The following is a 16,864-nucleotide window of genomic DNA, read 5'->3' as shown; positions in this document are numbered from 1 at the left end:
TTTTGATTACATCTCAATTAATATGTTGATTATTATGCATATTTTAACAGATTAATTGTTTGGTCTTTAAAGTATGATAAAGTGGTGAATGATGCCCATCACCGTTGTCTTTAGTCTTTAAATGTATTGGTTTGTCAGACCAACATCCCAAAACCCAAAAATACTGTTTACAAGTGTAGAAGACTATTGCTATTAATTGATTGACTAATACACTGATTAATTGCTGCAGCTTTACATCTCAATATTTTGTTTACATCAACCAACCATCAATCAATATTGTTTTCACAAAGGAAGTGTGATGTCAACAGTCAAGATCCCACCCAGTAGGAGGATGAAAATGTAATATAACTACTGAAGAAGCAGTCTATTAAATATCTGTATTTTATTAAATGAACAGCAAAAACCTAAGATGGAACAGCTGTAAAGTCAATACGAGATGATGAACCTGAAGAACAGTAAGCTGGGAAATGTAATTGACCCTGACTTCATTGTAGCAAACAAGCTGTCACACTTTCTCATCTAATTCGTTCCTGTCTTTACATTATTTCACCAACAGATGGCAGGAGAGAGGTCTAGTTGAGGACTACAAACTTACTCTTCAATGGTAACTCTGCATAGAATTATTGTTCACTCATACATTAACGTATCTTTTCCATTAATGAAGGAGTTAATGACCCAATAGTATTAAATATTTGTGCATGTCAGAGTTCATGTCAGAGTTCATTGCTCATAAAGAGCATTATCCAAAATAAACAATTTCACTCATAACAGTTCTATTCATCATATCAGATATCAGATTTAGTGTTTTTGATTATATTTTTTATACTCTAAAGTATTTTGTACTTTGTTGTGCTTTCAATAATGAGTGGCGTAAAATCAATAACACTAGTGAAACACAAGTCTGTAAAAACAGTTGATTTTTATTGGAATGGATCACAGACACAATACAGCTCTGCTTTATTCTAGTTTAGAAAAATGCCAATGCAACAAACTTGCAAAACCAATTCTCCTCAATGTCCCCTGCTTTTTAAAAAACATTAACTGCAGTAATGCCAATTCAAGCTTTTAGAAAGTATAAATGAACTTTGTGTTGTATCAAACATATTCAATAGGTATAACTGCAATTTCAACTTTAGCATGCAAAATATTTAAAAATTTTGTTGTGTAGACCGGATCAGTTGAAATCACTAATCAATAAATTAAATATAATTATTTGAGTTAGTATAATGATAACTTTAGTGACTGGAAACTGTCTGGTGGAAAAATAATCTCAAGGCAACAAACTTTGCAGGTAATGAAACAAAAAGCCACAATACCTGAAAAGTAGTAGAGACCAACAACAAACTCAGCATTTACAATAAATATTCCACATTTACATTCAAGCTTAACCTCTCTCTTTACACTTAAATACATTATGTACATGGATCACCCATGTACCTTATCTGTCTCAAAAATTGCACATTATCTTACACAAATTCTTCAACCCACATTCAAACAACACCATTCAACAGCAACTATCATTCATCCAAAAAATCATTATCTCACACTCAATTCACACTCAAGTCAAAATTCATTCTTCTTCATAAATACAATAAAGGCCTCTTAAGCTTCACAAAGTCCACACGGCTTCTGTGTCTCATGAAAGTTTAAGGCATATAAAGCAAAACAAGGATCAAATATCAGTATTGAGAAAACCCTTAACCTTGAAGGAAAAATCCACCCTTAATCTCTCAACAGTTAAAAATTAAACACCTTTTGGCGATGTACTTTGCATTTCAGGGTCCATTTTGTTACTCCTGGTGTATTTTTCTTATTGTGTATACAACACGGCAAAACATCACACCGAGATCTCAATGGTGTTAAACAGAGAAAGAAAACCGAATGCTTCTTTATGGAGTTGTCATCTTGTACCAACATCAACAGTCAAATAGGGAGAAATCCATCAAAGAAATACTTTTGCTTGCTTAAAATCCTCGTGGCAAATATGAGAAATAACTCGAGTAAAAGCAGAGAAGGCAGGTTGAAGATGGGAATACCAAAAAAAAAAAAAACACTTGATCACAAAATAATTCCTGGAATGCAATGAACACCACAATTTGATGATACAAAACAGCATTTGAGGAGGGTGGATTTTTCCTTTCAAACCTCATGGCCTATCAGCTCGGACAGTCCAGCTCCTCAGTGCCCATGAACTCCCCTAACATATGGTCATGTTGACCATAGACAGGCTCTAAATATGGATGTCCCTCCTTATAGTGCTTTTGCTTTGACCTCTCTAGGTTTCTATGCTCAAACTCTTCCGGTTCCTTATGAGGAGCTTGGATGGTAGCTTTCTGAGCCATAGGGGACAGAGGTACCGGGACAAAACCATGGTAAACAACCAGAGGCGGGGTCAAGACCTCCATGGGGGATGCCTGAGGAATAGCACCCTCAGGCGGCTTGACTGGCAGCTGCACGTAGCTTCCTGTTTCTGGATCAAAGAAGGTTTTTGTCTTGACCTGGACGGGCATGTCTACAAAGAAGTACTGCCCTGAGTCTGGATCCTGGAGGAGCTTACGTTGGGTCATAGGGAAGGACTGTGTAACCATAGCGTGCTCAATGCTGGACGGGTGTGAAATCTGGCTGGTGTAGCTTGACTGGCGGGAGAGGGTTGAAGGGTGAGGTACTTCGGCGCTGTACGCATCAATACTGTTACTCCTTCTCAATGGGTTGTCTCTGCTTGCCTTGTCTTTCGCTCGGCCTCTCTGCTGAAGCTCATCCATGATGGATTTCTCAATGCGCTGGGTCCTTGGATCAAACTTCTCATTGACTGACATATCGGCACTGAGTCTGCGTTCAGCTTTATCTCCTAAGTACCTATCCATGCTTTGCGATCGGTGGAATGGCCTGTCTGACATGGGTCTATCGCCGACATGAGCTTTGTACACAGGGACATTACTGATGACCCTATCAGTGCTGTAATGTCTTTTATCTGACTTATCTCGAATGCGTCTGTCACTGCTACGGCCTTGCCTTTCGGTTGCAACACTGGGTAGGGCTTCTTTGCTCTGGTTACTGCTAGCCACCGAATCGCGGCTCTGTCTCCGAGAATTGTGTTTCATTTCTGCTCTGTCATGATGGTGCTTTTCACTGTTGTGGCCTCTTCTTTCATGGAGCAGTTGCTCATTTCTGTCATTGCTGATGTTACCATGGTGATTTTCATTCTGATGGTGACTATCTTCCATTTTTTCTCTGTGTTTTCTCTCGCTGCTCTTGCTATTCCTACTGCTGCTGCTACTTTTTTGCTCAGATTTTTCACCCTTGTGTCTATCTGTTCTGTGTTTGCTGCTGCTTTGAGACGACTTGTGGGAGGACTTCTGGGCCTCCTCCTTCTTCATTCTTCTATTTGTCAGCTTAATGGCTTTGAGAACAGCTTTTTCAGATTTGGGTAAGACAGCTGGTGGTTTGGGTAGTCCCATTTGGCTTTCATTACCACTGCAGTTGGATTCTGAGTGTTCGCTGGGAACCTTTGACACTTCACACCCTGCATTCATTCCCATCTCATCAGCTGTGTCAGCTGTGCTGGTTGCTAAACTCTCCACGCCTTCAGATGATGGACTCACTCCAGAAAATCTGTCTTCCTCTTGTGGGACAGTCAGGAACTGTTCAGCTTGGGGTTTCTTTAGGTTTTCATGTTGTAGATTTGAAGGCGAGAACAACAGGGGAGGTAAATGGTCAGATAAAATCTCTTTAGGTTTGAAGATTTCTGCTGGAATTAAGGTGTTACCACTAGTGGAAGTTTCATTAGCCAGTGGGAGCTCTTCCTTTACTTGACGTAAGTCCTCCTCTCCCCTCTCTGAACCACTCAGACTCCCTCTTGGTGACCAAGGTTGTACAGTCTTCTTCAACTTAGTACTGAAAGTGTTATCTTTGACTTTAAATAAGACAGGGATCCCCAAAGTTGGTGAAAAAGTGTTAGAGGGTGGCAATGGTGTCTGATTATTTTCATCAAGAGTTACACTTTGGTCTGTAGTGCTATTTTCTCTTTCTTTGCTGTCATCGTATGGTACGTCTGTCTGTTTTTGAGGAGATGTTATCGGTCGCTTTACAACCTCTGGCTCACCTTCATGCTCACTTAAAGAATAATAGTCCACTTCAGTCCTGTCTGAATCCGGTTTCATGTTTCGTGAGACATTCCACATTTCCTCATCAACTTCCTCCACCTCTCCAATCAAGTTCTCCAGTGAGTGGTAAACATTTGACTCAGTCTCAGTATTTCTGTGCAGGGCACTCTCCACAGAGAAGTAGGAAGATTTTGAGGACAAGCTGGCCTGATCAGGTGGGCTCTGATTGACGTTAATACCATTCACCAGTAGTAAGGGTGATAATATGTTTCTGGGCTTTTCACTGAGAGCTTCTGTATCCACATTTATTTCCTCAGTAAGTCTATTCATTTTGTCAGGTTCATCTTCTGCTACTAGATTCCTAGTTACATTGTCATCTGCTGTGTTTAAATGGTCTGGTTTTAAAGGGGCCTTTCGCTTTATCTTGTGTCCTTCCTGTGCCTTAGCATTGCTGTTTTCAAATGTGGCTTCCCCTGTGGGCCTTGTATCTGCATGCAAGTTATTTACCTCATTTTCATCTCCCCTGAACTTTGGTGATAAGTATCTATTTTCAGACTGTGGGTAATTTGAACGCAACATGGGTTCACATGTCCCTGCACCAGTTGCAGTAATAGATTTTGAATTTGCATTATTTACCATATCCCACATCCTTTTGTTCGACGTGGTTTCATTTTGACTGGGCACAGCTTCTTTTGCAAACAGGTCAATGTTTACTTCTTGTTTTCCTGAGCCTGTGCTCTTCATCTCATTTATGTTTACCTCACCATTTTCATATTTTGCATTTTTGTTAAAGACATCCTCATCGGCTGCATCTTTCAAACTATCCATTTCCTTGGTAATGCTTCCATCTCTTCTATTGCCTCCTTTTTTGCTCCTCGGAGGAACAGGGGGAGCATCTGAGTTTTTGCTTTCTCCACTTTCTTCAGACACCTGTCTTGCTACATGTCTGAAATTCACCTCATCTGATTCATAGCTGGGATTATCACTTAGTTTATCATTAATGTGTTTAGCTTTAGTTTTAAGGACTGTGTCTAGCTGATTTCCAACCATGTCCATGCCTGGTAGAGCTATTCTACCGCCCGATCTGTGAGTGTCACCAAGTCTAGGTTCAGTTTGTGACAGAATCTGCCTCATGTGATTGTGGTCTCTCAGATCGCCTAACCTCTCTTTTAGTTCTTTCCGTTTTAGCGTGGAAGTGCTGCCATTTTGCTTTTCTTTGCCGTCCATCATAGAATCTTTCATAGGTTTTTCACATTGCTGTTCCCTCTCTACATAACTTTCATCGCTAGCGTTCTCATCAAATAATGAATTCTCATCTTTTTCTGTGAATGTATTCCTTCTCTTCTGCCTCTCTGAGATGATCTCTTCAAGTGCCATTTTGGCTTTGTCATAATTGTCATTTATAAGTGCTTTGTTTACTCTGACATTACTGTCTATCTTTTTGAAAGCCTCCTGCTTTATCGGATCCTTCTCTTTCTTTGCAAAAAGGTCTTTCTTAGCCGATGTGTTCCCTCTCATACACCGCATGCCCTTCTTTATATTCCGAAGCTCCCGTGAAATCAAATCATTCTTAGCCCTGGCCTCCTCATCTATGTTAATAACCCCTAGTTTGTTCTTCGTGTTCTCAAGAGTACGATCACCAAGCCGTGCTCTCTCTAGCTCTTTCAAAGTATGCAAATCATTAATTATATGCTCACTATCTCTTATTTCTCTTGGTGACATTATCTCCTCATCCGCCTCTGTACTTGTGTTCACATTCGGATCACCTTCCTCATATTCCTCTACTTGTTCATCATTTGTCATTGCATATCTCTGATGTTTTATGTAATTGTTCTGTCTGGCTGAGAATATACGTTTGATCTTCTCTTGTTTTGAGGCAGATTCACTCTCTTTTGGTGGTGAAACTACCTTTGCATCCCTCGACTCACCATCAGTGGGTTTGTCAGCATTATGTGTTTGCTGTTTGTCAAGAGCGAATTCAATATCAGATTTTGCAAAATTTCTCTTGGGAACTGGTGGAGGCTCTTTCTTGGCAGTACTAGTTTTACCAACAGGTGTTGCACCAGTTGAGTTAGTCCTACTTTGAGATAAAACATTGTTTTCTGATTCTGAACACTCACTCCTGCTGCTCAATGTTTCCACTGAATAGGCAACCCTCTCATCTATTTCTTTCTCCTTCATTTCTTGTATGTCTGAAATTGGCTTCTTGATGCTTTCTGAATAAGCCTCAGATAGAGCTTTATTTTTTACTGCATTAATTGCTTCCCTTGCTGCTCTGATTATATCCATTGTACTCATAGTTTGGCCATTAGCATCTTTTTGCTTAGAAGCAGGCTGCACTCCAATGTCTTTTTCTTTTGGGTCCTTCACCGTCTGTTTTGCTTTGTCTGGTACATTTGAAGGTTTTTCCCCTGCATATATATTTGATGACAGCCTCTTGTTCACGATTGCATGGGGTGAAATTATGGGTGAACGATCTTTGCTGAAATTTAGAGTATTCGGTGACAGGCCTGTGTTTGTTGGCAGTGTTTTGGGGGACAGTTCTTTGTTTAGCATGAGTGGTGAAAGTTCATTTGTCTCAGTTGGTTGAGCTATGTGCACTGGAGCACTGTTGCTCAGAGGTATTTGAAGATATTTCATATCACTGTCAACAGGGCTGGCTTTCTTGTACAAATTCAGAGAGGGATAGTTTTGCTTTTTAGCCATGGGACTCTTATTCTTTTTTGAGTGTATAAAGGGGGTGATCAGATTCTCTTCACTTATACCACTGCTACCTGCAGCCTCCCTTTTGGTTTGCAGTAGATTTGATAACAAATAATCATCTGACAGAGGCCTGTCAACATCATGCTTTGTAAGACCAGCAGTCGGGGTGTCGACAGATTCCAAGTCAGGACTGCAAACTGTTTGCCCATCTTTTAAAATGGCAGGAGTGCTGAAGCCAGATGCATTGCCCTCAGAGCCAGCTTGTGGATGTTTCAAATGATCTGATTGTGGAGATTGGATGCCACCCTCAGGCAATTCTAAAGGTTTGAATTTAGGTGGGCTGTAACGGCTTTTAACCCTTTTCCTGTTGTCTTTGAGGTTGAAGAGGATACTAGAGGCAAGTGATTTGTAACTGTCCCGCTTGACTGGAGGTTCAGGGGTCACTTTGGCCTCAGAGTGTGGTCTAAGTGGAAGGTCAAGGGCAGAGGGCGAGAGAACTGCTTGGAGGATTTCTGATGTTTCTGTAGGTTGTCTGGAGGGAATGAGGGGAGTCATCAGCTGGCAAATACTGAATGGAGTAGAGGCCAAAGAGCTGACTTCCTCAATTGCTTTCACCTCCACAGATCTGGCTTCCTTGTTGACCAACACAAGACTTTCATCCACCATCTTTGAATTATTGTCCTGACTTGGTATTCCAAACTGATTGACTGGAATAGCACTTTTTGCCCTGGACCTGTTGCGCCTCCAGGGGGCAGCAACCCCATCCCCTCCATCCGATGAACACCTCTTCTCAGCAGGAGTGGCTGAGGGCTTTGGCAGGACCTTTGGAGGAGGAGGGGGAGGGTTAGGTTTAGGAGCAGTGGGAGGAGGGGGCTCTACTGCTGCTTTCGTGCATGACTGTGCCTCCTCTGTGTGCAGAGTCTCTTTTCTGTGTGCCTCTGTCAGCTCCTTGTAAAACGGCAAGTCGTACCATTTAGGGATATTATCTGTGGGGAGAATAGATGCAACTGTCTCCTCTTGGCCGAAAGGAAACTGTTTAAAATCTCTCCATGTTTGGAAAGGGCTAAACTCACTGTGGAGGAAAAAGTTTTTGATGTTAAGTTTCCTTAGTTTGACAGTGGATTTCCCATTTTTTATCTTTGAGGATTTCCCAGCATCTTTTCTTGTTTTGTGTGACGAACCATCACCAGTGTGATGTCGATGATGGTTCTTGTAATGTCCCTCTGTGAGATTGGTGTGATAATCCGAGGAGAAGTCCGATAGCTCTCTTTGGATGCTGCGAAGTGCCGACTTATCCCATGATTCCCCATTAGAGTCCGTCATACCTCCATTTTTGATTAACATCCCCTCACAGCTTTCTTCTGTGGCACTTAATGCCTTGAGGAAAGATGACATTTGGGATATATTCTTCTGTTGCTGCTGTTTCCATGGCTGGGCATCTTTTTTGTCATTTTTGTTTTTGTTTTGCCCTTGCTTTTTAGATTCCTTATGATGAGTCTTTTTATGAGGCTCCCCCACCAAGGGTTTGTGGCAGCTGAATGGTGAGTATCCATACAAGAATTCGTCATTATAAACCGCATCATCTCCAACACAGAGACTTCGGAAGGCTCGATCTGTGAGAATGCTGACCTCCCTGTCAGTCTCATCCATGAACAAGTCGCTGAAGCCGTTGGGGAAGCGATGGTGGTGCATGCTCCCCACGCGATGGCTCATGTGTCGCTTTTCCACACAGCTCATGATGTCAACAAGTCTCTCTCTGTCTTGTGCATCACCCGTCTTGCCTCCTCTACAGCTGCTGCAGCTCTGTAGGTCCCTTGGTTTTCTTCCAGCTCAAGTTGATATCAGGGAAGTGATGGGATATGTAAACTTCCTGAAAACAAAGAAAGTGAAATTAATGTCAGCACTTAAAGGTTGTGGTTTTAAAGCAATCTACTTAGCTGCACCTTGTAAGCAGCGACTGCTCAGCTGTTCAAATACCTACAAACAGGTTATTTGATTGACATGATTACTATAAATGGTTTTGAACTCTGTAGTTCCACTGATGACCTTTATGTACATGACATGTTCCGGCTCCGGCCATGCTGTCGCTATGCAGGCAGCAGACAAACACTTCATGCCATGCACTTGGTTATTTTTAACACTGTAAGTTGTGAGCACTAAGCATACTGTTTGTAGCTATGAGAACAAGCTCTACTCCATATATAAGAACATTATTAGAAATATTAGAAAAGATGAACATTTCCCTTGTGCATGTGTTGTACATTTCAAAGGAAAGACCCACATTTCACATAGGTCCCCTTCAAATGCAATCATAGCTTTTTCACATCTAATGACTTTGTTGGATTAATATACAGACAACTCCTCTGCAGAGCTGAGCTTTTGAACCATATTCATGTCTTAAGGTTTACACCACAGAGCGCAGGAAATGCAAGTAAATCATCACATCATTCAGAGTGCCTTAGCAGCAGCTGCTCTACTGTAGCTTACTTTAGGTATCTGGGTGAGGTCTTAGAATAGCTCATTAACCCATTTATATGCCCTGACCTGGGAGCACAGCCACTGGCATATAACTCAACTCTTCATCTATCCACACAACCACGACTCTCCTTATAAGCAGATGAAATCAATTGAGACAATTACAAATATAGACATTCCATTATTTAGTGGCGTATTTGATTGTATATATACATTAAAATGATAAAGTTTTTAACAGAGTTTGATCAGTACAGTAATGAAACCTAAGCACTCCTCTTGCCCCCTGCCTTCATATTCATGGTCAAGTGTAACTTCAAGAACAACAACAAAAAATAACTGCAGCCAAAATATTTATTATCATTATTTTTTATCATTATTAAAGCTATGGCTTTCCAGTAGACTTTGGTCGCCAACTATCTTCCAGCTATCATAACCACAGATCAGTTAGCGACCACGGTACTTTCCCAGCATCTGCTCGTATATTTATACCCAAGGAATCAAGTGCCCCAGTTAACTATACTGTATAAAAGGCACAACCATTGAAATTTAATTTTGTAGTTTCCTCATAGATGTGTAAATATTAGTGTAAATAATATGACAGAACTTATTTGTAATGATTTCTTAGCAATAAAACGCTGACAGGTCCTGCGGCCCTTGTGCTGTAGGTCTATTTGGACATTAATGTTTACGCCATTTATAAAACTTAAAGTATCTTACATTAGGTTCACTAGCCTTCAGTACTTTTCATGCTGTATAATCATACTGATCCCTCACCTTGGCGATGAGCCTTTCATACTGAGTGTAAGGGTGTAATCTGGACTCTGGTATCAAACACAAATCCTCAATGTAGAATCCAAGAATACAGTGCAGTAGCACCTGCTAAGAATACATTCTAGTTAGCAGTTGCCATTAATGGTAAACAAACTTTTTTTCTGTTGAAGTTGAAAAAAAAACAAACAAATAAAAACTCACCAAAGTGAGTCAAGTCCTCAGATCCATGTTCAAACGCACTGGTGTGGCCAGGCTCCTGATAGCGAGCTCACAAGATACCAAAATAGACGCACGAATCGGTGTGGCCAAACTGAGCAGCAACACAGGACGCAGCTAGCAAACTCACATTGGAATAACCAGTGGGTGTCGAGTGGCAGGGCAAGGCAGACCAGCAGGATGAAATGGACACTGTCATTGGTTATTTTTGTATCTAAGCAGCGAGGGCTGATAGGTTCCCACATAGACCCTTGCTTTAGCGTTAGGCACCTTTGATGACAGTGGGCCTTCATGTCAGTGACGATGAGACATCCATCAGTTGAATCTTGGTGGAGACACTGAACAAGGGTGGGTTGTACTTACCGGGTTGCCAAGACCATTGGCTAACATTTAGCTGCTGACTCATTTTGCCTTTGTCTCGCAGGGAAACAAGCCCTCTGATATAGCCCATTGCATCACATATCTCCAAATCAGTGCGACAGTCCCTGAAGCGCCACTTGGTAGCTGGAGGCAGATGCAGGCCGACGGATATGACTTTGGCAGGGCTGGGCTAATTATTGTTGTTCAAGCTTTGTTTACAAGACTGTGTTGTGGACATGAAGGTGTGTGACTGAGTAGTCTAGTTTTAGGACCAATGCAGCTGTTGTTGCTGTGAGATTGAGTTGGAATGGAGGGGGCATTTTGTTGACTTGGTACCCTTTGTGAGTCATTGGAAGTCTAATGGATGAGGTCACATGTGAAGCATGACCCCCATAAATGGAGAAAGTGGAGTGTTTGAGAAATCCTGTCCGGCTCAACTTGTTTTTACATGTTATGAGAGAGCAATTGCCCACTCCCTGTTGCATATCCTGCAGTATGTGTTACCTTTTTCATTACATGAGTTCTTAGCACGGTAGCTAAATTGTTTTTGAATTGTAAGCAGTAAATTTCAACAGGTGGTGGCATGAAAAATTAGTTTGAAAAGGACTAAATCAACGTTTCTGCTCAACCCTCCCCGGCCCCTACAACAACTCCATGACTCCATGGCCCCAGCATCCACAGAGCTGTGCTCCATCAAGGTGCCATATTTAAGCCAGTCTATTTCTGTCACGTTGTATTTCATAAGGTAACAGTCTGCTTTTCTGCTGGCTGCACCTTCCACACTTCAGCTAACCAGTCAAATGCATGTTGCACATGTTAGTTAACTAACTTTAGGCAGCAACACGTGCTATTTTCTGCAAAAATGGTCTTCACATTAGACACATTTCTGCTGAATGGACAGATACTGTACACTTGCACTACGTCTCAGTCAAAGTGTGTGAATCAGGTTAAAAAGGTCACTTTTAAACTGTTCGTCCTTGATAAGCAATGGATGTAAACATTTCCACAAATCATATATAATTAGTTTCTTGTATGACAAAACACATGACTATTGCACTGTAGATATTGTATAACATGGCGTGTTCATTTTTAACAGGGAAAAGTCCCGCATTGTTCTGGGGAGACAGACTTACTGGCTGAGCAGTGTGGGAAGATCATGTTGTGAGCAGAGATACTGTGTGTGGGAGCATTTTTCTTTTTTACTGTCTACACTCATGTCATTCCCAGAATAAGGCCTCACAGGTCCTGCCCCCTCCTTCCCCTCTTACATCCACTCTCCACCTCTAGCCTGTTTGTCTCATACCTTCCAGCAGCAGAGCTAGTGTTTTGCCAGCTACCCAGACTTAACCCATAGATCCTAGCCAGAAAGTTAATGCCAGTAAATGACAGTTAAAGTGAAATTCAGACCATAAGCTTTTAAGGATGAAACAGTAAACTGTAAAATCATAAACTTGAAAGTTTGTTGTTTGCGGTCTTCCTGCCTTTTGTCTTCCACACTTAAAGTAAAGTTGGCGCCTTTCGGCCCGATGCCTGTATGTGCGCAGTCAATAAATGCAGACAGCTCTGCGCACTTTTAATTTTTCCCTGCATGCCCCTTTTCCAGTTCACCTGTTTTCCGAAACTGTCACATGTACGAAAAGTTTCTGCATTTGTTTGTTCCCCATTTTACTATTCTGGCAAAGACTCAGCCGGGTCTGGGCCGACAGATCCGGCTGAAGCGTAAGCCTGAAGTGTAACAGCAAACAGTGCATGCAGCTGCTCTAAATAGGGAAAAAAATTCCCTGGGGGAGCATGTCCCCTGAATATCCACTTAAGTTGGGGCTAAGCCCCGAATGTTTACAATGTCTGGCTCCGCCCCTGTCTTCTCTGTTATTATTTTTTTTTTAATCAATAATAAAGTAATGTCAGCCTACACTTGCTTTCTAAAATTAAAAGTTTTTAGCATACTATAAAAAGTGTGTTATTGTCTGTTACGTTCACAAACGATTTGACCGTCACTTTTGAATGCTTTGGCCTGTAAATACTTGTACAAAGAGAAAGAAAGAAAACAGCTTCAAAAGCAGAAAGCAGACCAGCTGGACTACTGTGTTGGACAACAGACCCCCCAAGAATGAAGGCCAGCAGACACAGGATCTGACTTTTGTTTGTGCCGTTATGATTGACACCCACATGTGTTTTGTTTTGGCCGTGGAACCAAGAGGAGTTGCAAGCAGGCTGGCTCATGCTCCTTCATGCCCACTGAGAGCTGGGACAGGCAGGGACAGGAGGGGAGTAACTGGCCTTACGGACTGACAGGCTAGTAAACTCAGGTATGGAAACTGTAGGACAGCTGGGGCTGAACATATATAGTTGAAGTTATGAAGATTTAGAATATCACATATAATGAGACACCACACACAAGTCAATGGCATCCTGATGACTGGGCAGGTTAGTTTTTGTCTTTTGTGTCACAGATCATGTCTGTTACACGGACTTTACGCTGTTTTCAAAGATGATTACAGGCGTTCAATTTGAAGGAGTGGTAGTAAATCACTTTTCATCTGCCTGCTTTTCTGATTTCATAGATATAAAATCTACAGACGGCTTCGAATGAAACCACCAGCTCCAGCATGACATAACTTTACTGCATAAACAACCATTATCTCCCTTACGAGAGGGGAGTGATGACAGGACTGCAATAACTGATAAGCTCGAGGGCTGAAACAGCAGGCGGCTGACCAATCAGAACGATCACGTCGTCGTCGTCATGAAGAAGCCAAGATGTTTGCCATGGATGAAAATCAGCTGCCAAACCCACTATCAACTTCATAGAAACTTAAATGTAAACCCACCGTGTTGGATCCAGTCTAGTTTGCATGCTGACCTTGACCTACGATATTTTATTGGCAGTAATAAATCAGTATCATGTCTGCTGTGGAAACATCTGGCCCACAAATCTTTCCAACAGTAACCCACATCTAACAACCTGTTTTCAACAAATCACTGCCAACCATGCAATAAACAGTGCATTTAAAACACTTATCTTAAAACTTATTGCAACATCTTAAACTTTTGAAGAAGTTTAAGAACCATGAAACACACCACTTCCTCACCGCTAAATGATATCAAAGCAGATAGCAGAGAGCAGGGTGATTTGAGCCTGCAGGGAAGTGGAGCCACCCTTTGTTTCTAGGCAACCATGGACAAAAATGGTCATGTGACCACACACTTTTGAAGAGACATCAATTTTACTCGCTCTGTGATGAAGAGAAGCCCATGGAAGAAGCGATAAGCACTTCACAGAACTACTTTTAGCAGTCCACAGTGATTTTTTTTTCATGTTTGAGGAGTTGTGATTCTTGTGTTTGAACAACTACAAGTTTGAAAAAATCTCACACGTGTGTGTTAGTGCTTTAGAAAGTTACAATGTGAGGCTACAACGGCTGGGGGTGAGGTAATTTGAGTCAAAAGGTCTGGGGGAAGTAGAACCAGTGGTGCTGATGATGGAAAAAACTACTACACTTAAATGAGATTTTTTTTTCACAATCAGGTGGTAAATGCAAAGGCCAAGAAACACACCCCAAGATACTTAATAGACATTAGACAACAGACAAATAGATGCCTAATCTTTTGTTCAGCACAGCTGCGAAACCCTCGAGTTCAGGAAATGGCTCGTCATGATATGTGAGAAAAGACTCGCAGCACCTCAAGAAGTCAGCACATTGCCCCAGAAACAGCAACAGACATGAGAGCATTTCAAACGTGTGGGTGTTTGTCAGCTGTCGTCAGGGCTGTCTTCATCAGTGGTGAGTACATTGGACATCGGTATGTTGTTGTTTAATAGTAACCAACGTTTCTGAACCTTACACAAAGTTCAGACTTTATGACATCTGTTTTACCATATCAATCAATTAATATAATTCAACAGACATATACAATTTCTGTTAAAACAGCGTATAAGATTTACTCACCTCAAAACATCTCCTTTCTTTTGCATTTTATAATTTTATCTTTAGGCTATTAGTTTGTCTTCATTTGGTTTTTAATACCCTTCTTTTTTTTTATTACCCTATTTTATTATGTTTTTTTCTCTTTAAGAGGCTATAACTAAAGATACTTGATTATCTGATGTTATACTAAAAAATAGTCATTTTGATGACCTGACAATTTGGTTTAGCATTAGCATTAGCTAACAAACCGCATTAGGGCAAAATTCGGCACAGTGCAGTCTGCATTTTTTTTAATGCAGATCCTATACAATGATTTTTGTGGTAGAATAATGGCCATTTTCAGGCATATCACAACAATGTCATTGCAATATTAATTGTAGAAGAAGTTGTTTATATTGTCAACCTAAGTCTTACCTACAGCGAGCTCTCAGACTGTCCATGCTATACTTGCTGGACACGACACATTATGTAAGAGGTCGCACTCTGGTCACTGGAAACTTTATCTCCACACACTCAGGACGTGTTAAGCTGAAATTACCATAGACTGATACACAAATCATCCCATGACCTGTCACAGGTTCAGCACCTGCAGCAGCCAACACTGCAGTGGTCAAACTCCTGTTTGCGTCCTTCAGCAAGCGACTAAACCAGCTCCTGCACTGGTTCTTGAACTGAAATGCATGATTCTGCCACATGCTGACTGACGAATGACTGCTCAAAAGGTCACAGGTTATTGGCAGATTTCTCCTAGAGCTGCATGTACTTCAGTTCTTATTTAGGAGCCTACTCACAGCAACAACAGGACAGGTCCCAGGGCTGGGCTGCCAGAGGAATGCCACTGGTGGTTTTGAAATGTAAGATAACCGCTTGCTGAGCATGTGTGCTCTGTCTCAGCAACACCCTACTCCACTCTCAGTTACAGTCATACCTCACCTCCCACAGCACCACTCCACTGTCTTTTGACCTCTGGACAGGAGCAGCTGAGTGCCTGGCTCAAGGGTCTCTTGGTAATAATTCATAAAATTGGATGTTTCCTCCTTATCCCCCTTAAGCTCAATTTAAAAATGCACGTGTTTAGTTAAGACATTAATGGACACAATGGCTCCACAGTCAGCACACTGGACACATGTCACCGGATAATCATTGTTAAAAGTGTGGTTCTGGTATATTGTCAACATAACTAGCAGCAGGCACATGTCAAGCTAGGTGTAAAATAAGAATGTGAACCGTATGCATCTACCTATTAGTGCAAGAGGTGTGTGTGTGTATGTGTGTTTATTTTAGAGGACACACGTCCTGAAAGCTTTTTTATTAACTGGTATATAAGCACACGTGATATGTACTGTATGTTATCTGAGGTGGGGGCCAGAGGTCAGAGGTTAACCTGTGTAAACACTCTATCTCCAGTGGTCAATATACAAGGCAGGGAACTAGGTGGCCCTGAGCAAGATATTTACTTTTCTGCAGCCCCAGTAATGCTTTAAATGTAGATACTATAGCATATTGCAGCTGCATGTTTTGACTGCGTATTGCGCAACTGTTTTCTGCACTGACTTGTGCAGAACCCTGTCAATGAGCTCAGTCTTATCTGATGTAAGCAACAACGCGGTGGTGTTGCCTCCTTCCTGTCATTCTGAACGGCCTGTTTTTGTGACCTGAATCATATCATTGACTGTGTGTTTCAGAGTGTCTGCTGATGGGTGTGAGAGGAGATGGAGCAGATTATGAAGAAAAACTAGGTGGGTCAACAGAGAAGACATAATGTACTGAACACAATGCTGATTCTAAGGTAGATTAGAGATAGTTTCGACATGCATACTAGAGGACTGGCTTCCTGTTATTAAAACATGCATTCGACAACAACATCATCAACAACATCATCTGATAAATATATTCTGACTGGAATATTGACGCTGAGAAGATTAGTGGTTCAACCTCAACCTTCGAGGCAAGACTGCTACATGGTTTCATTAGATAAGTGGCAGGGAAGGAACACAGGAAGAACAAACACTTTTCTGCTAAATGTTATGCTATTTTTTCCTCTAATCTTCGCTCTTTTTCAGTAAGTAACTAATAATATAACTTTTTTATGAATCTATGAATTATTCAAATAAATCAAGGAGGAAAAACCAGAATCCAAAATCAGTATTCAGTGGGAATAGTCACAACAAGGGATGACAGGTTGCAAGCAGTCACTGCTTCATTTTAATGGGTCACAGGTGAGTTTAGTAGTTTGCACCACTAAATTACACTATCAACTGTGATGGGTCTTCCACCATCAGGGCCTAGTTCTAAGACTTTCATTGT

The 16,864-nt window shown here is 41.4% G+C and overlaps 1 protein-coding gene across 1 annotated transcript; it reads right to left on the bottom strand.

The window, feature by feature from the left end:
* Positions 1–900: 900 nt before the first annotated feature.
* LOC130162915 (uncharacterized) lies at positions 901–10,396 on the bottom strand. Its single transcript, XM_056366785.1, has 2 exons — positions 10,254–10,396; positions 901–8,676 (listed from the first exon to the last, which is right to left on the bottom strand). The coding sequence occupies exon 2, from the start codon at positions 8,541–8,543 to the stop codon at positions 2,157–2,159; it is 6,387 nt and encodes a 2,128-aa protein (XP_056222760.1). The 5' UTR covers positions 8,544–8,676; positions 10,254–10,396; the 3' UTR covers positions 901–2,156.
* Between the last annotated feature and the right edge of the window lie 6,468 nt (positions 10,397–16,864).

The sequence above is a fragment of the Seriola aureovittata genome, chromosome 21 (assembly GCF_021018895.1).
Source record: "Seriola aureovittata isolate HTS-2021-v1 ecotype China chromosome 21, ASM2101889v1, whole genome shotgun sequence".
NCBI lineage: Eukaryota > Metazoa > Chordata > Actinopteri > Carangiformes > Carangidae > Seriola > Seriola aureovittata.
The sequence above is the reverse complement of the archived record's forward strand: the minus strand, read 5'-3'. Positions and strand labels throughout refer to the sequence as shown.